Source organism: Pelophylax lessonae, assembly GCF_965119305.1.
Source record: "Pelophylax lessonae genome assembly, chromosome: 5".
Taxonomy (NCBI): Eukaryota; Metazoa; Chordata; class Amphibia; order Anura; family Ranidae; genus Pelophylax; species Pelophylax lessonae.
Window position 1 is genome coordinate 47,549,809 of NC_138772.1, and position 27,419 is coordinate 47,577,227.

At 41.7% G+C, this 27,419-nt stretch overlaps 1 protein-coding gene across 1 annotated transcript in view; it reads left to right on the forward strand.

Moving 5' to 3' along the window:
* The window catches only part of SLC25A13 (solute carrier family 25 member 13), a 333,483-nt gene that overhangs the window by 214,416 nt on the left and 91,648 nt on the right, over positions 1–27,419 (forward strand). Inside the window, exons 10-13 of the mRNA XM_082259081.1 lie at positions 1,565–1,652; positions 2,064–2,222; positions 13,115–13,167; positions 17,548–17,628. Coding sequence (XP_082115207.1) covers positions 1,565–1,652; positions 2,064–2,222; positions 13,115–13,167; positions 17,548–17,628 — 381 coding nt within the window. The remainder of the gene's footprint in view (positions 1–1,564; positions 1,653–2,063; positions 2,223–13,114; positions 13,168–17,547; positions 17,629–27,419) is intronic.

Sequence of the window (27,419 nt, forward strand, 5' to 3'; positions counted from 1 at the left end):
ATTTGACTCCACCGGTATGGTCCCCACTACTGCCTTGGGATATCAACTTGGTGCTTTCAGCTCTACAGAAGCCTACCTTTGAAAATATTCCCCATCTTACGCTATCCCAGAAGGTGGCATTTTGGTGGCTATCGCCTCCGCACGCAGGGTGTCGGAATTGGCAGCGTCTTCTCGTTCCCTTTATTTGGTGGTCCACAAAGATAAGGTGGTTCTGCGCCCCTGTCTGTCATTCCTTCCAAAGCTGGTCTCTGATTTCCATCTGAATGAGGACATTTTGTTGTCTTCCCTGTGTCCCAGGCCAAAACATCGTCAGGAAATTGCGTTGCATTCCCTGGATGTGGTTCGGGCTATTTGGTTGTATTTGGCAGCTATGGATTCTTTTAGGAAGTCAGACTCACTATTTGTGCCTTTTGGAGGGGTCCTCAAAGGACTATCTGCTTCTTCTGCAATCAATTCTAAATGGATCAGACAGACGGTGACTCAGGCCTATTCGATTAGAGCCAGGATCCTCCTTTCCCTGTCAAGGCACACTCTGCGCGGGCGCTCAGTGCTTCTTGGGCCTTTTGTCACCATGCGTCAGTAATGCAGGTGTGCAAGGCGGCTACTTGGTCGTCGGTGCACACGTTCACAAAATATTTATAACGTGGATGTGTTGTCATCTTCGGATACTTCGTTTGGCCACAAGGTTTTACAGGCTGCTGTTTAGGGGGCTTGTTTCCTCTTTGGAGGTGTAATTTTTTTCTGGCGAGCTCCAGTTTTTTGGTTGACCTCCTGTTACCTGGTTGGCTTGAATTTTTTCTTGCTGTTCCCACTCCTCATGTTTAACACTGCTTTGGAACGTCAGGAGCTGTGTCCGTCAATGAACGAAAGAGAAAATGGGATTTTTGACTTGCGTAAAATCCATTTCTCTGATGTTCATTGACGGACACTGCACCCGACCCTGTGGAGTTATAATTCTCCTGACACTGCTTGTAACAAAACAGAGTAACTATAGCAGTGCGAGGGAGTATACCTCCCCGGACTGCCCATAGGCATAGTCAAGTTCTTTTTCTGCCTAGTGTTTTACTCCTGTAGGGAACAGTATAACCAATGGTTAAGAAGTTCAGGAGCTGTGTCCATCATAGACCATCAGAGAAGTGGATTTTACGGTAAGTCAAAAATCCAATATTTGCACCTAAAAATACCTCATAGCAGTGGTCAGCCTCTATTGAAAACATTGTTGTTGGTTTAATAGAGGTTAAATGAAGACTTTCTGATAAACATATATTTTGCTTGTGCTTGCATAGCAGGAATGACTACATTATGTAGTGTAGACAAGAATTTTCTTTTCAGCATGATTGGGTGTGTTCAAAAATCTGCCCTCTGCTATAAATGCTGTTGTGTTCATGTTTTCTAATATTTGTGGCTTTTGGCCTTAGAGCACGTAAATGCTAAAATGTAAATTTTAAGTTGCTTATAAAAACTTGTGACTACACCATATCATTGTTACCTGTGTGTGCATGTTACAGTGGCAGGTGGCTTCCCAACAATGGTCAACGTTCATGTTGTTCTTCTCTCTTTCAAGCATCAAGGCTCCGCTGAAGTGTCTCGCACTGTCCTTGTCCAAGTGGCCGAGTCTGCTTACAGATTTGCTCTTGGCTCAATTGCTGGAGGTTAGTCATGGTTGACTGTAGCCATTTTATCTCTATTATCACATCCACCCCCTCCCTTTACCATGTCTGCTTGTACAATGCCCTCCCTGTTTATTCCCGCAAGAGTTTTCCTTCACGGATCATTGACTTGTGTGCACAAGCCATTGTACTGTTGTACATCGAAGGGTTATGAGTTGTACCTGGGGGCTCATCTTGCTCAAAACAACTTTATGAAGTTAATAAGCAGAGACCGACTTAGTGATCTGCTTTTAATAAAGTCTTTGACAAGCCTTTAATGTAACTCCATTAAGTTTATGAAAAGTAGGCAGCCGTAGGTACACGTGCACTTGAAATAATTGTCTCTTGTAACAATTTCCTAACATTACTTTTTTTTTTTTTTTCACCCCCCCCTTACCTTTTTTCTCTAAACAGCCGTTGGTGCTACTGCGGTGTACCCCATTGATTTGGTGAAAACGCGGATGCAAAACCAGAGGTCAACTGGATCATTCGTAGGAGAGCTAATGTACAAGAACAGCTTTGACTGTTTTAAAAAAGTGTTACGGTACGAAGGGTTCTTTGGACTTTACAGAGGTCAGTGAACTACCTTGCTTCGATATTCGTTACCTTTTATTTTATTTTTTTTATGATTATGAACAAGAGAACATAGACCAACATACAGTTTGCAGAATTGTATTTATTAAAGGTACTTATAAAGCGCCTGTCAATTTTACGCAGCCATTTACATATATTGTACATTCACATCAGTCCCTGACCTTAAAGAGGTTGTAAACCGAGAAAAAATTTTTTTTTTTACTTTACATCCTGAAAGAGACATAATGAGCTAGTATGCATCGCATACTAGCTCATTATGAAATACTTACCTTAGAACGAGCCCGCGTCGCTCGCTTACCTCTGACGGGCGACATGTCCAGTCGCCCGTCTTCCGGGATCGCGGCATCCGGCCATCTGATTGGCCGGAGCCGCGGTGACGTCACTCCCGCGCGCGGGAGCCGACGGTCACGGCACGGGGCTCTGAAGGAACGGCACGATCGGCCATTCCTTCAGAGCGCATGCGCCAGTGATGTCACTGGCTGCATGAAAGGTAAATATCTCCTAAACGGTACATGTTTAGGAGATATTTACAGTACCTATAGGTAAGCCTTATTATAGGCTTACCTATAGGTGGAAGTGTCAGAGGAGGGTTTACTTCCTCTTTAAGGAGCTTACAATCTAAGGTCCTTAATGCACATTCATACATACACATAGGTGTCATTTAACTACCAGCATGTCTTTGTAGTGAGGGTGAAAACCAGAGTACCCAGAGGAAACCCACATAGGCACAGGGAGAACCTGCAAATTCCAGGCAGGTGTCATGGATGGGATTAAAACCAACATCCGTAGTGCTGCTAGGTGGAAGTACTAACCACTTAGCCAATACGCTGCCCAATTTAAACTAAACTCCAGGCACCCCTTCGTCTCACCCCACCCCACCCCCACCTATATGCCCTATTTACTCTCCTAAATCTACAATCATATGACATTTAAGTCCCATGTTTTCTCAACTATGCACAGGAAGTGGGAACCTTCTGGTGTCCATGTAACCTCAGTGTGACGTTAACACTTCCTAATTGTTGCCAAGAGCCAGGGTCTCAGAATTCAGAAAAACTACAGAAAATGGACCAGGGTAGGCACATCTGCAGCAAGGATTACTGATCCCACACTGTATTTAAAAAAAAAAAAATTATATATATATGAGAGAGAGGGATGGATATATATATATAATTTTTTTCATATGCCCATTTTACTAAACAAACTCCGCTGATGTCCTACAAAGATGTATAATAAAGACCGTCCTGGAGAGATTAGTAGCAACTACTCAGATCATGAGCTTTGATAATCCAAAATTCATTGTACAGATGGTAATATTATATATATATATATATATATATATATATATATATATATATATATATATATATATATATATATATATATATATATATATATACACAACAAGCCATTAGTCAAAGAACGAATATTTATCAGTTTCATCCTGTTGTCTGCGCAAAAAAAAAAAAATCCTAATGGAAAAAAGCAATGTTGGCATCCAAGTCTCAAATCGCCAGAATTACCTCCAAGGGTCCCCCACCATACAGGAGTCAAGACTTCCCCCACAGCAAGTGGGGTCACCACAGCCTCCTTTTTAAATCCCCTACAGCGCAGGCCACAAACATTCATACCTGGCACAGCGTTACTTCCATGTTCATGTTAGTCATTTAGACTTGTATCAGGGCCAGTGCACGCAATGGGGGTACTTGCTATTTAATTGACCCAACTGCAGTTCATTAACCATAAAGGCCTACCTGGGTTTCCTGAACATAATTGGGCCCAAAACTGAAAATAAAGAATAAATATAAAAATCACCAGAAAAGTTTTCAACTAGCTTATGATGCATAATTTAGCAACACTAGTTATGCCAAAATGGCCCTGGTTTTATATAACTGGGCAGCTTCTGCTTGACTTTATATAATAGGAGAAAAAGTATGATGCAGAAGGTCTCCAGGCAGGCATTGCTTACCTACTCAAAAGCTGCCTCAAGCAGCATGCAAAGTGACTGCAAGACACATTGTTCCTTTTGGAATTGAATTATTATGCCCTGCTGCCTATCTGAACCAGATGATTTATTACTCAGATACAGCCTTAAATGTAGAGCCACTTGAAGTGTATACATGGGCGGCACAGTGGTTAGCACTTTCACCTAGCAGCAAGAGGGTCGCTGGTTCGAATCCCAACCATGACACTACCTGCCTGGAGTTTGCATGTTCTCCCTGTGCCTGCGTGGGTTTCCTCCGGGTGCTCCGGTTTCCTCCCACACTCCAAAGACATGCTGGTAGGTTAATTGGATCCTGTATAAAAATTGGCCCTACTATGTATAAATGTGAGTTAGGGACCTTCGATTGTACGCTCCTTGAGGGTAGGGACTGATGTATATGTAAAGCGCTGCGTAAATTGACAGCGCTATAGAAGTACCTGAAATAATAATATACTGTATATTCAATATGATATCATCTAAGACACTGCTGCCTCTGACTGCTAGTCTCTTACTATTTTGGGATTGGGATTTGCTGGAGAGGAAGCTGTACAGCAGTACAAGGATCTCCCTGCTTCTACTTCATTATTCGGATCTCTTCTTTTCACACCACTCCTGCTGCTTCTTGATCATAAGTCACCCAGTCATCAGGGGGCCATCTGTGACATAAAAGCCCTGCTTCTACAAAGATGGTCACTTTCACAGACCGACCAAGGCATTGTAAGTCATTAATGTCAGGGGGGTGGTAAAATCAGCTGCATGGAGACCACAGGCAATAGAGGTAACCAACCAGTCCTTTGCCCTCTGCCTTTTATGTATGCAGAACAGCCATATTTATTATGCATGCAGACTTTGCTTCCTGAAATGTAGTTCCCCCTGTGTGTCATTGGGTTGAAGTGGTTATACCAGGGCCATAGCTGCAGTCATGACCCTGATATTAATCTTTTTAGTCGGTGATGCTGAATGTAAAAATGATCTGAACACCTTCCACCGCCTTCCCAGGCTCTTCTTTCCCATTGGGAAATCTGCAGTTCTGGCTTGCCAAAATGCTGGCCAAGGACTGGAAATTCCCATGGTCCATGCTATCATAAGAAATGTTGTTCATTCCTTATGATGGCAATAAAGTTGGTAAAAAAAAAAATAAAAAATTAGAGTGTAAAAAAAAAAAAAAATCAAAGAAAAAAATGTTTGTGCTCGCACGCAAAGGCAAACGCTCATGTAGCCCCTGCATGCATATTTGAACTGCAATTTCACCAGACATATGAAGTATCATCGTGAACTTTAGAACGAAAGGATTAAATCTAGTATCGGACCTCCTGTGTAACCTGTAAGCCTTTTAAAGCGTCACCTATGAAGATTTTGAAGTACCATAATTTTTCGCCATTCCATGGGTGTACATAATTTGGTTAAAAAAAGGCCATTCATTTCAACCAATAGGTTTGAATAGGTACGTAATTTTAAAGCATGACATTTTGTTGTATCTGCTTGGCATAATATCTTTTTTTTTTTTTTTTTTTTTACCAAAAAAATGGGTATTTTATGGTTTTTGTACATTAATATTCATTAAAGTGTTTTTTTTTTTTTTGTTTTTTAATTGCGTTTAAAAAACTGTTACGCAAATAATGTGACACAAAAAATTGCAACACCCAGTATTTTATTCTCCAGATCCTCTGCGTAAAAAAAATATATAATGTTTGGGTGTTCTAAGTAATTTTCTAGCAATAAAAAAAGAAAGATCTTTACATTTGTGTGAAAAGTGTCAGAATAGGCCTGGGGAAGCAAGTGGTTAACTGTCATAAGCAGTGATGCTAATCACATTTCACAGGTGGCCACTAGAGGGAGATTTTATGTACATGAAAAACTACAATTCCAAATTATGAAGCAAAAAACACACAAACCGAAATGTTATTTTGCGGAAAAAAACGTATTGACAAATGTTAAAATACCTTTTAAATGTGGTAAATGATTAAATCTATACACGAAGGATGTGACTTTTCAGATTACAAATGTGAGTAAAAAAGTCTCCTACCTAGTAACAAAATTAAAAAAAAAACCTGAAGACTGTATACAAATATTTACTTTAAATATAACCTTAAAACCACTGAAACATGGATCACTGAGGCTGTGGGTGTCACTGGTCTGTAAACTCATAATGACATAAGCAAGATGATGAAAACTGTCATGAAACGCTTAATGAAAAATAAATAGAATCTCACGACTTGTGAAAATACAGACTTAGCGTGTAAAGGGGAAATGACATCAGACGGGGTGTTTTGTTTTCTATATTCTGCTGATTTATGTCCTTCAAATCTATCCGCACCCCCCTGATGTCTCAAATGGTCATAACCTAAAGACATTGCCAAAGTGTCTGCATTGTGAGAGTGATGGGATTTCCTTTCACAAATATCTTGCTTTTTTATAGCCATTAAACAAGTTGGTTCGGAGATACAGTGGTTCTGTTTGTGTAACTCTCTTCATATTAGAGGCATTTACAAACCTTTCTCTATCAGCTTTTTGGCGCTTTTGCTAAATGTAATTTGTTTCACACATTTAAGTACCGTATTTTCTGGCGTATAAGACGACCCCCCTATTTTCAAGTTAAAACATAGGTTTTGGGCTATACTCGCTGTATAAGACTTCCCCCCCTTCCGAAGCAAGGCAACAACATTGAAAAACATCAGATTTCTCATAGATCTCCAAGGTACCCCAAGTACTGTAATACATGTAATCTCTCATAATATCTCCAAGGTACCCTAAATATAACTATTACCAGTAGATGTAATCTCAAGACGCTGGCTGTGTGGGAATCCTGTACCGGTATACCGTAGCTTCGGCTACATACAGTATACCGCGCTGAGCCAATCACAGTGAGCGATGTATTCTATTATTGAATGCAAAGCCTGCTTGGATTGGCAGAGTCAGAGAGGCGGGCTGATGTTACTCCGCCAATCCGAGCAGACTTTGCATTCAATAATTGAATACATCGCTCTCCCTGATTGGCTCAGCACGGTACACTGTATGTAGCCGAAGCTACGGTACATACGGTATACCGGTACAGGATTCCCACACAGCCAGTGTCTTCAGAGATTACATCGATCGGTAATACTTATACATAGGTTACCTTGGAGATATTCTACTCGGCGTATAAGATGACCCCCCATTTTTGGGGAATTTTTTGAGGTTCAAAAGTAGTCTTGTACGCCAGAAAATATATCTCAATTCAAAACGTGTTTTTTTTTTTTTGTTTTTTTTTTCCCATCTTGAATGCATTACAGAATGTTAAAACGATTAAACCCTCCGTCCAGTATTTTTAGCCATCTGTGTCCCATTAACCACTTAAGCCCCGGAGGATTTTCCTGCTAAAAGACCAGGGGGTATTTTGCGATTCGGCACTGCGTGACTTTAACGGACAATTGCGCGGTCGTGCGATGCTGTACCTAAACAAATTTGGTGTCCTTTTTTCCCACAAACAGAGCTTTCTTTTGGTGGTATTTGATCACCTGTGCGATTTTTTTTTTTTTTGATCACGCGCTATAAACAAAAAAAGAGCTACAATTTTGCAAAAATAGCAATATTTTTCACATTTTTTTATATGAAATTCCCCCAAAAAAAATGTAAAAATCAAAATTTTTTAACATTTTCAGCCAATTTGTTTTATGCTACCTATGTTTGGTAAAAAAAATCGCAAAAAGCGTATTTTTATTGGTTTGCGCAAAAGTTATCGCGTTTACTAACAAAGGGAAAGATTTTTGTAATTTTTGTTGTTGTTTTTTTAACGCGTAATGGCGGCGATCTGCGATTTTTTTTTTTGCGGTACTGCGACATTGTGGCGGACAGATCGGACCCTTGACTGACATTTTTGACACTTTTGGGGTTACCAGTGACATTTCTGCAGTAATCAGTGCTATACATATGCACTGTTACTGTAAAAATACACTGGTAGTGAAGGGGTTAACTTTATTTGGGAGGGAGGGGCTGTGTGAATCCCTAGGGGCGTGCTTTCTACTGTGATTAGCTGTGGCTTGAGCTGTAAGGACACTGATCAACGGATCTACATAGTAGATCCGTGTGATCAGTGTCTTTACAGCGAGGAGAATGACAGGTGGCTTGTTTACACAAGCTGCCTGACATTCTCCCTCTCCCCCGACGATCGCCGAGTGACCGGCGGACATCGGGTCCGCTGGTCACACGCGCGGGGGGGTCCGTGACCGCGCGGGAGCGCGCTCGCTCCCCAGACCCTCCCAGGCTAGTGACGTTAATTAACGTCACTCTGCCTGGCAGGGGCTGACCGCCGCAGTAAATCTACTTGCGCCGGTCGGCAAGCGGTTAAGGAGATTTCCATGCACTTCCTGTCCTGTAGACCCAACAGGAAATTGAAGGAACATCTCTGCAACAAGTATCCCCATTGGAAGATTTCTCATCGCATCATGTTCTGGAGACAATTGTAAGATTTTGAATTTTCCATCACTTTCTGTCCCATGTTCAGCAGGGTAAAAAGAGTGAAGTTCACAGGCAGCAATAAAAACCTGTCAGAGGTTCTAACTCCTCCGGCCTCTATTCAATATTAAAACCCCTCCTAGGAAAAAAAACATTCTATTTGGTCTTCTCTCTCTTCCTCACACCCGGGTTATGGTCTCTTTCCTCCTCACACCTGGGTTATGGTCTCTCTCCTCCTCACACCCGAGTTATGGTCTCTCTCCTCCTCACACCCGAGTTATGGTCTCTCTCCTCCTCACACCCGGGTTACGGTCTCTCTCCTCCTCCTCACACCCGGGTTACGGTCTCTCTCCTCCTCCTCACACCCGGGTTACGGTCTCTCTCCTCCTCCTCACACCCGGGTTACGGACTCTCTCCTCCTCCTCACACCCGGGTTACGGACTCTCTCCTCCTCCTCACACCCGGGTTACGGTCTCTCTCCTCCTCACACCCGGGCTACCGTCCCTCTCCTCCTCCTCACACCCGGGCTACCGTCCCTCTCCTCCTCCTCACACCCGGGCTACCGTCCCTCTCCTCCTCCTCACACCCGGGCTACCGTCCCTCTCCTCCTCCTCACACCCGGGCTACCGTCCCTCTCCTCCTCCTCACACCCGGGCTACCGTCCCTCTCCTCCTACCCGGTTGTACAGTTACAGAGGAGACCTAGTGCTAGAATTGTTGCTCTCCCTCGTTTGCGGCGATAGTTTTTATTTATTTTGTTTATCACTTTTATTGCGATAGCAATACAGCATGACAGGTCCTCTTTATGTAGAGATCTGGGGTCTATAAAACTCCAAATCTCTCTTCGATCCCTAAAAGCAAAAGATCAAAAAAAAAAAAAAGTTTTGATCTTTTCCTTTAAATTAAATAAAAAAAAAAAAAGCCTTGTTTACATGCAGAAGGAACCAAGAGTGATGTCATGACGTCGCTCTGGTCCTTCAAAAGCCATAGAGATGAACAGAGGCCACCTTGCCTTCACTCATCTCTATTGCAAGCCACCGGCAGCGCCTGATGGGTCCCGGGCTTCACCAATTAGACAGTTAAGCCCGGGGGTGCTCCTGCCACTTCTAAAAGTGATCCAGTGGCAAATTCGCCACTCGGACCACTTTGAACTTGTAGAAAATTGCAGGCTGAAAAAACAATACTGGAGTTGTGGCAAATTGCTGCAGCCATAACCCCAGTATTCCACTTGCCAAACAGGATGTCATTTGTCTATGGCCCGTTCGGTTAAATAGCGTTTTTGGTTTGTGGTGCTCTGATGCAGTAAAGTTCTGCTTTAAGTGGACCAATGGATACAGCCCAGACGGGTCACCAGGGAAGCAGTGGTATGATTGGACACTGTCCAACTGAGTGACCTTTGGCAGCCATCTTTAGTTTGGGCAGTGGGAATATATTAACCAGTGCACAGCTGCATTTGCTACTCAGTAGCAACGTGGCTAGGTTAGGGAAAGGAACCTCGCTCTCTAGGAACAATGAGTTAGTTCAGGGAAAGGTTCTTCAACAAAAAGGTTGAGATGAGGACAATAAAAAAACAATTTACTGACCAGACTATAGGGAAACATTTTGCTGTGATGGTGGAGAACATGAACAGGAATCATTTAAAGGTTAAAAAAAGATAAGCTAATTTTTCAGACAAATTTACCTGTCCATTAAGGCCTGAGAGGACAGAGACTATCATCTACCGTATCTAAACAATCACCCAACTTTAGAGGTGCAAGATGGAGCCTTTCCCTTTCTATTGCCCCTAGTAGCAAAAATGCATATTTCTGTTTGAGAACTGCATTGAGAAATACAGTGTTACTTGAACTGTATTCCAGCATTTGCTTGCCTTCAGCTGAGAAAACTTGCAGTAATTTAAGAGTTTACATAAAGTCTCAGAGATCTTTCATGTCTTCATGTTGTATAGTTTAAATACCATGCCATAGATATATTACTTATCATTGCAAATATTCCACACTTTTTGTTTTTTTTTACAATTTTTCCAGAAAACAAAAAAATGGCTTTGAAAAAAACTGGACAAAAAACTTTTAGTCCCAATTTTTCTGTTCAACTCAACTAAATATTATTATGCAACCTTTCTTTGGACTGTGTGTGACATTCTTACAACTTGGGTACCAACCACCTGGCCCCCAGCCAGTGTCCTGTGTTGCTAGTAAACCGTTAAACCTTTCCTCTCTAAAATACCTACAAAAAGGAGGGCACAGAGCATTCTAAAAGGAGTTTCAGTACAGCATAATATGCCACTAGCAACGTCAAGGGAGCAGTGATTATGTGTTTGTTTCCCTCTTCAGTGCCAAGGAGATTAGCACCGTTCTGCTTTGAAATCTATATAGAGTTCGCACATGCATGCTGGACGCTAACATCTGGGGTGGTCTGAAGTGCTCGACTTCAGATCTCTTTTATTCCCACTGCAAAGTTTGTTGTTTTTGTTTTCCTTTTATACTTTGTTTTTATGAGTTTGAACATATGGTATAGCATTTTCTAATGGGAAAAAAAAGTTTTGTTTGTCATAGAGCACAAATAAATATGAATGGTCAGCCTTTAGTCCTCAAAACATGGGTAGAAATCAGCGATCAGCCAGCAGTTTGTGCAGCTAGTGGCTTTCAATCCCGGCTGTCACTAAGCACTCAGGTCCCCAGTGATAATTGGGAACCACCCAGACAGGTTCCTGATCATGTGGCCAGCTATGACATAGTGGTCACATGCATGCTGGAGCTGCAGATGAACACTGCCTCCTTTAGGCTACAGTGGGATCTGAAGTGCCATCTATTTAAAGCTGAACTTCAAGAGAAATCCAAATGACCCTTGCGATTGGGGCTTCCTCTGTGCTGCAAGGGTTAAATGCTCATTTGTGCCCAGGGTATCATTAAAAATCTATCTTACTTACCTTATCCCTTCCTCCTTTCTGCCACTGGTCCCCCAAAGCCATTCCTCCTTAATGCTCCATAAGTTGCAGGCATTTGGATGTCCTCATGTACAAAGGCGTTAAGGGGAAAAAGAGGCCTTATTGTGTGCATGAGGCCCTATTCAATATCTGTTTCCCTTTGCCTCCCCATCAAGACAGCTAATTTGTGGATGTTACTTTTGAGCAGGATATCTCCTGAACTGGCGCTCCTAGGAAGATTGGACACAAAGTGCATTATGTACATTCACCAAGGGGGTTTTTCCCAGCTCCTTTCCCCCGGTGACAGACTTCTATATTAGAGGTTTTAAACCTCAGAATGTTTTTTTAAAAAAAAACACAAACATCTGAAAGACAAACACATAATGAGCTAGTATGCATTGCATACTAGCTCATTATGAAATACTTACCTTAGAACGAAGCCCTGAAAAGCCAACCGCTCACCTCTCTCATGGGTGACATGTTCTGTCGCCCTTCCGGGTTTGCGGCATCCGGCCATCTGATTTGCTGGAGCCGCGATGACGTCACTCCCACGCATGTGCACGGGAGCCGACGGTCACGGCACGGGGCTCTAAAGGAATGGCACGAGTGGCCGTTTCTTCAGAGCACATACGCCAGTGATGTCACTGGCTGCATGCAAAGTAAATATCTCCTAAACGGTACATGTTTGGGAGATATTTACAGTACTTATAGGTAAGCCTCATCATAGGCTTACTTATAGGTACAAGTTGCAGAGGAGGGTTTACTTCCTCTTTAACACAGAAAACCTTCTAAAAAGAAAAGGATTAGTCTGTATTACAAGTAGACTTCCTGCAGCTGATCTTCTTTTGCCATGGCTTCCTCTTCTCTCTCTCTTCTCTCTCTCTCTTCTCTCTCTCTCTTCTCTCTCTCTCTTCTCTCTCTTTCTCATCTCTCTTTCTCATCTCTCTCTCTTTCTCATCTCTCTCTCTTTCTCGTCTCTCTCTCTCATCTCTCTCTCTCTCTCTCTCGCCATTTTGGTAGAGGACTTTGCTTCCTCTTGTCGTAGTGCTCTCCCAGATAGCTGGTGAGCCGATGACTGGTGGTGGAATATTCAAAAAGGGACAGGATTAGTGGATGAAGTACAGATCCACAGAATGAATGAAGCAGAGAGACCCTTGCATTGCACGTCCTCATGTACAGCTTCCTCTCCAGCAAGAAGAACAGTGGGCAGCACAGTAGTGGCATCACCAAATCATACTTCATATCTGAGTGAGACTAGCAGTAACAGCTACAGTGGCTTAAATCGCACACTGCCGATACTGTATGTGGCCATGAGGGTATAGAACCAGAGTACTTATGCACAGGAAGTGTACTGCTATTTTACAGAGGAATTGAACAAAAGCTAAGATTTTTAGGGTACTGTTTAGGCACAATAACATTTCTAGATAGTCCCTATAGCTTTGCATACAGGTCCACGAGGGCACTTGCACTTTTACATTCTGTGTAATGACATTCTCTTGTTCCAGAGTTATATTGTTGGTTTTATTTTATGCAGGTCTTTTGCCACAGCTGCTTGGAGTAGCACCAGAAAAAGCCATTAAACTTACTGTAAGTGAAATGTGTGAACCATGTTTGTTGAATATACGAATATAACGATATGAATCCAAGATTTTTACCTTCATATTTTTTTCATTGTGTTGAATCCCCATTAGTTTTTGCACTGCTTGTATGTCATGTTTCCTGTAAAGTCATGCTATTGTCTATGTTCCCATAGCACACATTCTTGGATCACAAGGCTCATCTGTAGTGGGCGCTGTAGTGACTACCAGCTGGACACTGGATATTTCACAGATCAATGCACAAATTCGCTAGCACACCTATGTGTCCTGTAAAGTCATGCTATTGCTTATAAAATGCTGAGGTTACTGGGACATTTTAGGATTTGTATTAAAGGGTAACTCCACTTTCATTGGGAAAAAATGGCAAATTAAAAAAAAAAACAATATAGCGTATACAATTACACCTCAAGTCATATTGTAATTGAATTTTATTAAATATTACCTTTCCTTTTCAATCTGCAGCTCTGTAATTTTCTATAAAGTGCAATGCAATATGGCTACCTGGAGTTCTGTACACAGAATGCCCCACAGAAACAGAATTTCCTGCTTTGTGTGATTGGCTCACTGATTTTCCCAGAAGTCTGCACTGAGATACAAGTGAGATATCTGGCATTCCCTGCAACAAAAAATGTATTTTTTGGTGAGATAGTAGGAAATCCCATCTAATGGGATGCAGACCCTACCACTTTTCTCATTAGAGCTCTGCAGGTGCAGCAGCTGATTGATAATTATAAAATCACTCCCATTACATTATTTTACCACCTGGACACACACACACACAGGGATTTCTTCAGAATAACAAAAGGTAGGAATCTGCAACAAAGTATTGCAATGTATATAGATCACCCAGAGGGGAATGTTTTTTTTTTTTTTTTTGTCTCAAAAGTGGAGTTACTCTTTTTAAAGTATAACTAAAGGCAAAACTTTTCTTTTAATTGTGGAGAGGGATTAGAACACCTGTCAGGTTTTTTGATGTCTATGCCCCCATTACGGAGATTCACCCTCTCTATTTGTCCTGTTTACCATTCTCATTAAAAGTGAAAAAGAAAATCCCAAATTTTAGGTTATCCTAAGAAAAGTTAATAGAGGGGGGAATTGTTTTGGGGACATTTGTTCTAGGGACCTGGGGGTCCCGAAGAGATTCCCTTGATTTGCATGGATTTCCTCCCACTTCCTGTTTGGCGATGGGACAGGAAGTGAAGGGAAATCTCCCCAATGAGACAAAGATGACAAAAATAAACCTTACAGGGGTTATAACCCTCCCTTACTCTATCCAAAATGAAAGAAAAGTTTTGCCTATAGTTCTACTTTAAAGTGTTACCCTAAAAAAAGAGATCCTGTTTCCTTGTAGCAGGTTAAACACAGTGCTTGTGCTGTCTAACCTGCCCCTCTAGAAACTGTAAAAACCTTGCTGGTCCTGCCACTTTCTGTGTCCCCCTCTCTGTGCTGACCATGATAATCCTGCCTCCGTCATCGATAGCTCTCCTCAAATGTCACTGCCAGCCCCTCTCGGTTAAAGTGGTTGTAATACTATCGCATACTAGCTCATTATGTATTACTTACCTTAGAACGAAGCCGACATTTTCCCCGGAGTTACTTCCGGGTTCCGGCGCTGTGATTGGCCGGAGCGGCAATTACGTCACTTCCACGCATGCGCACGGGAGCCGCCATTAATGGCATGGGGCTCCGAAGGAACAGCACCTGTGGCCGTTCCTTCAGAGGGCATGTGCCGGTGTTGTCACTGGCTGCATGTCATGTAAATATCTCCTAAACGGTACACGTTTAGGAGATATTTACCTACAGGTAAGCCTTAATATATGCTTACCTATATGTAAATGTTTGCAGACAAAGTTTACTTCCTCTTTAAGCTCCTATCCTGCATTGTATAACTGCTTGTAAGAAACTGCCTCTAAATACCTTTTTGAGAAGTGTCTTTAGGTCTGTCACGTGACTCCGGGCTGCTCTGATAACACAATCCAGGGTTATAGCAGGAGGAGCCAAGCAGCGAGCTCGGCGGTCACGTGACTCCCGGCTGACGTCAGAGCAGAGGGATGTTGGGGGCTTGTGCCAGAAGAAAAAGACCCCAGTATAAACAGCCAGGTGGTCAGAGGCTGTTATGGACAAGACTTTGCAGGTGATGCTATAGTTCAGGGCAGCTCTGGCAGGCAAAAAACGGAAATCCCACTGGCAACAGAGGAAAGAAACAGGCGCCGCTGAATGTAGCAACAATTTTATTACATGACAAGATAAAATAATAACTCGCATAGAGGTGTTCTTGAGTCCATGTTCCATTATAAGATCACTCCCTGTACACAATCTTCCACATCCCGACTGGCCCGCAGCCGGGTGATGACGGTGCAGGAAGGATCGCAGAAGAGCTGTTTCAAGTGGAGGCAGTGGTGAACCGCAAGCTCTCCGGAAGTGACGCAACGCGTTTCGGAGCATGCGCAATCGGCTTCTTCATCAGACGTATACAGACTCTCTACAACGGCGGTCTTATAAGGACATGCACCGGAAGTGACTATAGCAAATGTCAAAGGGCAATACAGAACAAAAACAGAAATTGTCATAATGCTGTAGATAACAGACTCTGGTTACCTTTAGAGTAAGAATAAGATTAAAATGACATATGTAATATTAAAATATATGGCATAGAGTTATGACTAATCTCTTAAAAACAAGATAAACACTTAAAACCAACACACATTTACTGAATATGTGCGGAGTGTCCCTAATACTAATATGCATAAAATATGAAAATAACAGAGAGAAGTGTAAAATAAAAAGTATTAATTTTATTTTTATTTTACACTTCTGTTATTTTCATATTACATTACATATTTTAATATTACATATGTAATTTTAATCTTTTTCTTACTCTATAGGTAACCAGAGTCTTATGACCATTTATGTTTTTGTTCTGTATTGCCCTTTGACACTTGCTATAGTCACTTCCGGTGCATGTCCTTATAAGACCGCCGTTGTAGAGAGTCTGTATACGTCTGATGAAGAAGCCTATTGCGCATGCTCCGAAACGCCTTGCGTCGCTTCCGGAGAGCTTGCGGTTCCCCGCTGCCTCCACTTGAACCAGCTCTTCTGCGATCCTTCCTGCACAGTCATCACCCGCCTGCGGGCCAGTCGGGATGTGGAAGATTGTGTACAGGGAGTGATCTTATAATGGAACATGGACTCAAGAACACCTCTATGTGAGTTACTATTTTATCTTGTCATGTAATAAAATTGTTGCTACATTCAGCGGCGCCTTGTTTCTTTCCCCGACTGACGTCAGAGGGAGAGCTTGGCTCCTCCTGCTGTAGCCCTGGATTGTGTTATCAGAGCGGCTGGGAGTCACTTCAAGACCTACCTAAAGACACTTCTCAAAAAGGTATTTAGAGGCATTGTTTTATACAAACCGTTATACAATGCTGGATAGGAGAAAAGAGGGGCTGGCACAAGGCAATGGTTTAGGGTTACCAGCCCTTTAAGCCTGTGTAAAGCTCACCGTGCATGTTAGTCAGACTGTACAAACTGCTTTAGATCTACCAATCGTCTGCCTGATTGGATACAAATTAATTAGTATAGGTAGGTCCTTATATTGTATAGTTTTGGGAAATATAAAGAAGATTGTAAAGTCACATTATAATGTGTATGATCTTTATTGCTTTTCAAATGAATAAATAAACTGCACTTCTTGCTTTGTCCTGTACATATGTCTTTTGTGTGTGGTAGAGCTGCACGATTCTGGTCAAAATGAGAATCAAGATTTTTTTTGCTTGGAATAAAGATCACGATTCTCTGTGTAACATCTTTTACATTATAAAAAAAAATTGGGATAACTTTACTGTTTTGTTTTATTTTTTTTTATTCAGTAAAGTGTATTAATTGCGTTTGAAAGACTGCTGCGCAAATACAGTGTGACATAAAAATTTACAACAATCACCATTTTATTCTGCAGGGTCTCTGCTAAAAAAATATATATATAAATGTTTGGGGGTTCTAACTACTTTTCTAGGAAAAATAAACTGATTTAACTTGCAAGCAACAAGTGTAGGAAAAAGGTTTAGTCTTTAAGAGGTTAAACTTCCTTCCTCTGGCAGAGGGAAAGAAAAGATACAATGTAATCATTTGTGTTTACAGTTCAGTGGGAAACTAATGCTGATAGGCTTTTGCGGGAGGCTTTTTTTTTTTTTTTTTTTTTGACAGCTGCTCCCTCACAGCTATGTAAAGAATCGAGCAAGTGTCATGTTAAGATCGTCAGGGGGAGTGAATCGCGATCTCGATTCTGTTACGATTAATCGTGCAGCTCTAGTGTGTGGAATCCTTTTTCCTCTTGCAAATGTAATAATGTTGAGTTGAATTTGTGTTTCAGATGAATGATTTCGTACGTGATAAATTTACGATTAAGGACGGTTCCATTCCTCTTGCAGCTGAGATTCTTGCCGGTGGATGTGTAAGTTTTTATGCGGTTTTACAAAATGTTCTTTTTTTCACAAAACAATTAACCTGTATCTACCTACTGTCTCTATGTGCTTTTTTAAAAAAAAAAAAAACCTGTAACAAGAACAGAATTTAGAGTATATACGGGAAGACTATATCTGCTTTTGTAGTGTGTGTGTGTGTGTGTGTGTGTGTGTGTGTGTGTGTGTATAAAATGTTTTCACAAAAAGTCCTGCATCTACAGCACTGTGACGCAAAACAGAAGGCCTTTAATATGTCACCACTTCAAGCACAAATCCAAATTAATGCATCTGGCCGTACACTGAGTGAACTTCAGGCTGTTGCTGATGTGCCCATTAAAATTTGCTCAGTTGATTGGCCTTGCTGACCCTCCACTGTTTGACAAAGTCGATTGTTACCTCCTTTTCACAGCTTTTTTGGTAGAGGCAGGCTTTCCTTCCTTGTGTCAGAGCCTCCAGCAAGGAAGTGCGCAGCATAGTAGTGACATCACCAGATTGAAATGCCATAAAAGATCGGCGCTTCTCGGTGCCTGCAGTATCTGTCTACCAGACTTACACTCCGTATTAGGGTGCTGGCAGAAACAGAGCGCATCTTGCGCCAAGCTACAATATAGCATACAAGTATTGCCGCACACTGTATTCAACTCTTGTGTGAGCTGAATGAAAGACAGGCTTCAGCTCTGATCTCCGCCCATCAGTCACGCCCCTCTGATATGTTTCACCCACATTGGGGTTAATCGTAGAAGTTCTGATTAAGCCCAGCCTGGGTCATACATGTCAGAGAGGCGCGACTGATGGGCGGGGATCAGAGCTGAAGCCTGTCTTTCATTAACTTTGCATCGGAGTTGAATACAGTTTTGTGACGATACTTATATGCTATATATCCCCAAGTCTATGTTAGATAGAAAAATTGTCGTGCAACACGATTCAAATCACAACGTATGTAAGGATTTATTCATATGCATTCTTAATATATGATCAGCATATAAATGGACCATCACAACCTATATAAACATCAAAACCATAAGATGAGTGAAATGAGCTATAAGTTACTATTAAAGAAAAAAAAAAGTCCAATGATGCAGTCCCTTAAACGTGTGAACAACTAGATGCTGTGCTTTGTGCGGTCTTCAAACATCCTTTATAATGAATATAGTGCAGAGGGCCCCATCACCATTCACATTCTGCTCTCACCTACCCGTTTGGTTGAAAATAGGTCAGATGCACATTCCCCTCCAAGGCACCACCTCTCTCCCATGGTCCTCCTCCTGGAAAATAACTCTCCAACTTCACACCACAAAAGCTGCTAGTGTGTACGGGGCTTTAATTCAGCTTCGGTTTTAGTGCATCTTAATCTGCTAGTCCATCTAACAACCCCCTCCTCCCAGACTGACAATGCTGCTGTCCAAAGAGGTCACTTTGCTCCTTTATCCAGAGTGGGGACACTAATACAAGGAGGTGTGTTACTGGCCAGATCACCAGGAGAAAACTGGGGGTAAGCTGCAATATATTTATTGGTTTTGGGTTTAATTGTTGATTTAATGGAACCCAAAATTGAGCCCGAAAAACTGAAATTATAATCTGCAGAGTTCAAAGACGAAAGCTCTGAGAGCTGATTGAAAGGAAGGGACACATTCCCTAACACACAGCAATAAAGCTGAGGCTGTCAATCACTGGCTGTGGCTGGAGCTCCCTCCCCTGTCACCTTTTTTCTCTTGGTGTCAGGAAAACGTGTCAGAAGTGATTCATGCTGATGGCAAAGAAACAAGGCAGCAGACAGACAGAAATGACAATTAGTGCTCTGAATTGAGACAAGTACACGCTATAGAGAAGTATGCTTTGTTCAAATTTCATGTCTGAGATTTACAACCACTTTAAAGCACGGATAACATAGCCTTTGATACTTCAATTGTAGTAGGATTGTTACAAATGACCAGATTCTTATGGTGAAGGATTTTTGGAAAATTTCAATGAGAGGATAGGGTTAAGTGTGTGTTTTTTTCCCTTCCAAGTGTTTCCTAGTAAATGTCTTTGACAGCAGAGTAGTGGAGCTGGAAGTGCAGAACTCCGACAATTTGTGCTCACAGAGGTCACATGACCTCCTGTTGAAAGATCAATGCTCTTCATTCTTTAAGAGAGAATCCAATAATCTGCTGGTCTCTGATCTCTCATGTCTGACCACAGACAGCTGACTTCCTGCCTTCCACTTTCCCCGATCGCTCCCAATTTTAGCCAGTAGAGGCAGACCTTTCCTTTTGTCACCACAGTGACTCAGACTCTTCCAATGCTCGTGATCCGCTGGCTGCGGGGACATCCTGCCTATCTACTTTTCTCACAAGATGTCATGTGCAGGTAGACTTTGTATTTGATCATTGACCTGTCCCCAGCTGCCGTTTGATTACTCTGCCTTTTTATTTGTAACTTTAAAGCAAAAATGCAGTAAAGCGCTACGGAGTTCACAAAAATAACATTGTATCACTTTATCTGATCTGCTACAAAGCACAAAGAGGTGGACAGCTTTTGGAGTAGAATCGGTTAATATTTGACCGTTTTTTTTTTTTTTTTCGTTTTTTTTTAGCTGATTGTTTAGATTTTTTACAGAATTTAACTACAAACATGTTTTATATTGATAGAAAAATGAAACTTATTTGTTTAACTCTTGTTTGATAAGGCCATGTAATTCTTTCATAAAACCATCATAAAGACTGCCACGACTTTCCACTCCTAAAAAATACCTGTTACCCGGCTGTCGTCATTTTAAAATTCGTGCAAAAGAAAAAAAATAAAGGTGCATCCCAATTTTAAATGTCTCCATGTTTTATTGCTTTAGAAATGCAGCAAGTACAGAAAAATAACTGTTGATCTGCTCCAAGGGCTGCCCATACATGGATTGAAATTCAGCTATATCAGGCAGGGATCGGCCAAATTTCAAATCACGTGTGGCCACTGATATACCAATCGACTTCTATTCAACCGCCTTGTTGGAAAATCTTCTCTCGATCAGCACTGCAAGGCTATAGACCAGTGTTTCTCATCTCTGGTCCTCAGGGCACAACTAAAGCCCCGTACACACATACTGATCGTCGGCCGAACGATCGGCCATCTTTTGTCCAGGGCTGTCGTGTCTGCTGAAAACTGCAAAAGACTGCACACAAATTTTGTCGGCCAACAGCAGCCAACTGCAGAAGTGATGTCATGTGATGGTTAACTTTCCTTGTCTTTTTTTCTTTTCTGAGCATGCCCAGTCTTGCTAATCTGCTGTCTGTCGGCCGAAATCTGTACTGACTGGCGAACAATCGGCCGTTCTGGTGTTGGCCAACAAAAATTTTAATGCCTGCACAACAGATTCTGTTCGGCCGAAAATGCGCTGTCGGAAGCATCATACTAACAAGCCTACAATCGGCCGATCGGTCGTCGGCCGAATATTTACGGCCGACAATTGGTACGTGTGTACGGGGCTTACAGGCCAGGTTTACATGAAAACTGAAATACATCACAGGTGATGTAATTTGCTGCTCAGTGATTGCAGTATTCTAGTCTGCATCTCTCCAAGGTAATACTTAAAATAAAATCTGGCCTGTTAGTGTGCCCTGAGGACCAACCAGAGTTGAGAAACACTGCTATAGACTATGACGTGGATCAGTCTTTACTCACAGCAGAAAGGATTCCCTCATCCACATCCAATATTTGAATGGGGGAATCGGGTCTGTTTTTTTTTTTTTTTCTTTTTTCAACCCACTGGTTGAGTGAAAAAAAATTACCCCATGTATGGACAGCTTAACTTCCTGTTTGAGCTAAAAAAAAAAACAGCCCTGCCTAGTTCTCCATTTTGGATTACCGAACTCCTTTTTACAACATGAGAGCAGATAGTACAGGTGTAATACAATTCAATGCTGGAGGTATCAGAGAGCCCTGCTCATTAGAGCTTACAATCGGGAGGTTTGAGGGATACAAAAGGTAATACCTATGGGGGATGAGCTGATGGAGAAAGTGAAAGCACAATTGTTAGGTGGAGGCAGAATAGGCTTCTCTGAAAGGTTTTCCGGGATCGCTTAAAAGTGGACAGAGTAGGAGAACGTTAAGCAGATTAGGGTAGGGAGTTCCAGAAGATAGGAGAAATCCTGTAGGAGTGCATGGGAGGAGATGACGAGGAAGCTAAAGAGCAGGAGGTCTTGAGAGGAATGTTGAGAACGATTAGATTCATATTTTAAAACTAGGTTAGTGATGTAGCTGGGGGCAGGGTTGTAAGGCTTTGTAAGTTGTTAGTATTTTGAATTTAATTTGAGAGGGGTAGCAGACACTGAATGGTTGGTGAGGTAGATAAGTCTGCCAGTCACAGCAGTCACATGACTAGAATGTCTGCCTTCTGGCATTTAAAAGCTCCTAAGTGTCAGGAGGGGTGGCAGGAAGGGGAGTAAGAGAACCTGAATTCTGGAAGCAGAGGGGAAGCAACTAGTCACCAGTATTGTGTGGGTTCCCTGCAGCTGACCTTTCCCCCTGTTATTTACTTGCTATGCCTTGTTCTGCACTTTGTCCTCTGTATGGAGGTGGCCTTCTTAAAAGAGATAGGAGTTTGTTTCCATTTAGAGCTGCCCTCCTGAAGACTGGTAAGGAAATATTTAAGAAGCTGCAGGAGAGGTTCAGAAGGCACCTATTCATCATATGAATGAAGCAGGAGGGGGAGATCTTGCACTGCAGGTCCTCGGGTGTAGCTTCATCTCCAGCAAAGAGAAAAGTGAGCGGCACAGGAGAAACAGACCAGATATCATTCCAAATCATTCATTGTTCATGAGGAAAAAAAAATGCCCACTAAAGAGAGGGTTCATTTTTAGTCATGTGTTGTGGGTCACCCAGCAGCAGCTCAGGTTATCTGAGAGGGCACTCTGCAGTTGAGCTACCAGTGCCACTAGTCTAATGCAACAGTTAGGATAGGTCTCGTGAATTTTGTTTTGGTGCACTTTGGGTTCCCTCTGCTGCTGGTTACATAATCAAATGTTGAGGGATTTCTGATAAAGCGGATGTTCAGAGTTCAGGAAAAGATGCTGATTGACCTGCCCTGTCTATACATCAGTCTCCAAGATGCCTTCAGCACTAATTATGTGAACAGTTCTCCACCTGTTTGGTCATATGACAGCCATTTGAGGGCGACTAATGTAATGATTCCTCAGGGAAAAGTAAGATAAATGCCGGTGTGCATCTGAGGATGCAGTCAGGATGGCAATAGGAATTTGTGATTTTTGTATATTTCAGCTTTAACAAACACAGGTACTATTTACATGAATGTGTATGCAGTATGTTGACATGCAGATGTAAATAGAACCTTTGGGAAATGTCAGTTCAGAGACCGCATTCTAAGCAATGTCACTGATTATGAGTGAATGGATAGATGTCAGTTTCAGGAGGTCACTGGTCTCAGGTGAATTTGCTAGGTTTCACTTTCAGGGTTGTCATTGGTCTCCAGTGAATATATAGGCTGCAGTCCCAGTGATGTCACAGGTCTAGAGTTGACCCTCCAGCTCCTTAGTATGTCACAATGAAAAAAACTGGGGAACCGCATAGTTTAAAGCCGTAAAAAGCACTTGGTATTTACAGCATTCAAAAAAGCAACACATACACTTATTGCAGTCTTTCCTAGAGTTGGGGGCGGGCCACTACCAGACTCCGAGTGTGTGATGACGTCACGAGCAAGGCCTCCAAGCTACACATTTCCTCATAAATTACCTCTTCCGGGGGAATGGTGAAACAGGATACTGATACACCTTTGCAATTTCATTGGAGCGATAGTTTTGAGATTGTTTACATCACTCATTTGGTGGACTTTCACCAAATGGATTGTATTTTGTTGCACATATTTGTATGTAGCACAGCACTTCTTTATGTGAATTATTTGGTCAATTTGTATATGTTGATGTGCTTGCAGCTATAATTTTTTGGACTTTCAGCACAATCACGTTTTTAATATTTTTTTGTAGGGAATGGATGGGCTACATTTTCATTGATGTCGATGGTCTCTAGTCAATGAATAGGCCGCGTTCATTGATGCCATTTGTTTGTAGCAGTGGTCTCCAAACTGCAGGTCGGGGGCCAAAGTCCATCTGGCTCAACCAATAAAAAACAAAAGAAAAAAAAAACAGTAATGAAAACCCAACCATACAATCCAATAACTGCAGTGGATCCAGAGGAAGGTGAAAAAACCCCAGCAAAGCATGATCCAATTTGCTATAGCAGGGGAAAAAAAATCCTTCCTGATCCCCCGAGAGGCAATCGGATATTTCTTGGATCAACTTTACCTTTAAATGGTAGTACCTATTTATAATATGTACACCCAGGAAAAAATTCAAGCCCTTTTTTTAAAGCAATCTAGGGAGCTAGCCAGAACCACCTCTGGAGGGAGTCTATTCCACATTTTCACAACTCTTACGTTGAAGAAACCTTTCCGTATTTGGAGACTAAATCTATTTTCCTCTAGGCGTAAATAGTGTCCCCTTCTCCTCTGTGTTGACCTTAAAGTGAACGACTCAACACCAAGTTCACTATATGGACCCCTTATATATTTATACACATTGATCATATCCCCCCTTAACCTCCTCTTCTTAAGAGAATAAATTCAGTTCCTCTAATCTTTCCTCATAGCTGAGCCTCTTATCAGTTTGATTGCCCTTCTCTGCACTTACTCCAGTTCCCCGATATCCTTTTAAGAACTGGTGCCCAAAACTGAACTTGCATATTCCAGATGAGGTCTTACTAATAATTTGTACAGGGGCAAAATTATGTCTCTCTCGCTCTGGAGTCCATGCCTCTGTTAATACAAGAAAGGACTTTGCTTGCTTTGGAAACCACATTGGCATTGCATGCTATTATTAAGCTTAGGATCTACCAGAACACCCATATCCTTCTCCGATATGTAGATTCCCCCAGTTCTACTCCCCCTAGTATGTATGATGCATGCATGTTCTTAGGCCCCAAGTGCATAACTTTACATTTATCAACATTAAACCTCATTTGCCACATAGTTGACCAATGGAACAGTGCATTGAGGTCAGCTTGTAAATTGGAGACATCCTGTAAGGAAGTTATTCCACTCAAAGCTTGGTGTCATCTGCAAAGACTGAAATGGTACTTTTAATCCCAGACCCTATATCATTTATAAAGATATTAAAAAATAAGGGTCCCAACGGTGAACCTTGGGGTACACCACTGATCACCTTAGACCATTCAGAGTAAGAATCATTAACCACTACTCGGAATTCTATCTTTTAGCCAATTTTCTATCCATTTGCAAACTGATCTTTCCAAGCCTGTAGACTTTACCATACACATTAGCTATGTATGGGGTATGGGGAACTGTGTCAAATGCTTTTGCAAAATCCAAGTATAGTACATCCACCGCCCCCCCCCCCCCCCCTGTCCAAGGTTTTACTTACCACCTCATAAAAAGAAATCTGGTTCGTTTGACAACTTCTGTCTTTCATAAATCCATGCTGTCTGTTGCTTAAAATATTTTTTCCAGCAAGAACTCATCTATGTGGTCTTTTATTACTCTCTCCAGTATCTTCCTGACTATAGAAGGTAAATCAACAGGTCTATAGTTACTTGGCAAAGACTTTGATCCCTTTTTAAATATAGGCACCACATTGGCCCTACGCCAATCCAGTGGTAATATTCCAGTCCTTAACAAGTCCCTAAAAATTTGAAACCAAGGCTTTGAAATGACAGCGCTCCATTCTTTTAAGATGCGTGGATGGATGCCATCTGGTCCAGGCGCTTTATTCACCCTTATTCTGTCTAAATATTTCTGGACTATATCACTTTTGAGCCATTGTGGATCATTTGGGGCTGTGCCAATACCATCCTCATTACGGTCATGAGCTCCCCCATGCTCCTTTGTATACACAGAGATGAAAAAAGTATTTATTAAATGTGCCTTCTCTTTGTCCCCAGTCACCCACTCCTGATTTTGTAAAGGGCCTACATGCTCAGACCTAACCTTTTTACTGTTCTATTTGAAGAATTTTTGGGGGTTTTGTCCTATCTTTTGCAATCTGTCGATTTTGAATTTTTGCATCCTTGATTTCCTTTTTACATATTCTGTTATATTCTGTCACAATAAAAAAGTGTTCATTTTTATATTTTTTAAAGGCTCTTTGGTTATTATTTATAGCTTTTTTAACTTTGGCCGTGAGCCACAGGTTATATTTTTAACTTTTTAAACGTATTGCCCATGGGAATATACTTTGCAGTGAGTTTCCATACAGTCTTTTTGAAGAATTCCCATTTCTGTTCTGTGCTTATCGATGCCAATATTCCCTCCCAGTCTAAATTCTGGAGAGCAGCCCTCATCCTTGGAAAATTTGCTCTCTTAAAGTTAAGTGTTTTTATTTTTCCTGTATGCGTTTTTTGCTTACAGTTAACATTAAATGAAATTATATTATGATCACTGCTACCTAGATGTTCTTTTCTATGAACATTATCCTTAAGTTCTGCATGGTTTGAGATTACCAGGTCCAACAGAGCATCATTTCTAGTGGTGGCCTCAATAAGCTGTACCATAAAATTGTCTTGTAATAGGTTTATAAATGTTTGCCCTTTAACTGTTCCAGCAGTGCTGTTACTCCAGTTAATGGCAGGGTAGTTAAAATCCCCCATTATCACTGTCCCAGCCCTTGCAGCCCTTTCTGTATGTGCCAGAAGCTTAGTCTCCACCTCCTCATTAATACTGGGAGGTCTATAACAAACTCCAATGATAATCTTTGTATTACGCACACCCATGTACATTTCCACCCATACTGCTTCAGACTCATCACACTCTCCATCAACTAGGTCCTCTTTCACACTCACTTTGAGATCACTTCTCACATAGAGACAGACACCACCACCCCTCCATTTTTACACTTTCCAAAAGAGAGCATAGCCAGGAATATTAATAGCCCAGTCATGTGAAGAATGAAGCCAAGATTCAGCAATACCAATTAAATCATAGTTCTCCTCGTGCACCAGAGCTTCCAACTCACCTACTTATTTTGCTTGGCAGATTTCGGACACTGGTGAACAAACACTTTAATTTAATTCAAATGTGGCCCTTTGCTAGTATTTATCCAGCCCTTGGTGTACTATTTCATCCATTGATACCAACAATTGGGCACAGTTCCTCCCAATGACACCAACGATGGGGCACAATTCCTCCCAAAGACACCAGTGATTGGGCACAATTCCTCCCAATGATGCATACGATGAGGCACAATGACACCAATTATGGCACACAATTCCTCCTAATGACACCAAAAATGAGGGCCGGTGACGCCAATGTTGGCACATAATTCTTACGAATTAATAAAAACCAACAATGGAGCCCAATAACACAATTGATGGGAGATAATTCCTCCTACTGACACCAAAGATGGGGCATTGTTCTTTTTACCACTGAGTTCCAGACCTTTTCTACTCTTTTTCCACAGTCCAGCCCCTCTAAAGTCTGAAGGACCGTAAACTGGCCCTATTATTAGGAAAGTTGGAGACCCCAGAGCTATCGTGAGAGGATAGGCTACACTCAGTGAACCAGTGTTAAGTCAAAGGATTAGTCTGCATTTTCAGCAATATTACCAGTATTGAAAAATAACCTGCATTCTCAATGATATTACTGGTACCATATAAATGGGTTAGCTGCTTAACTCATTGTTAATGTCTGCTGAGTTCATGGACATAAAACAAAACATAACTTTTACCTTTTGGATTGCATAATTAAAAAGCTTATGTGAACGTTTGTCATTGATATATATGAAGTGCT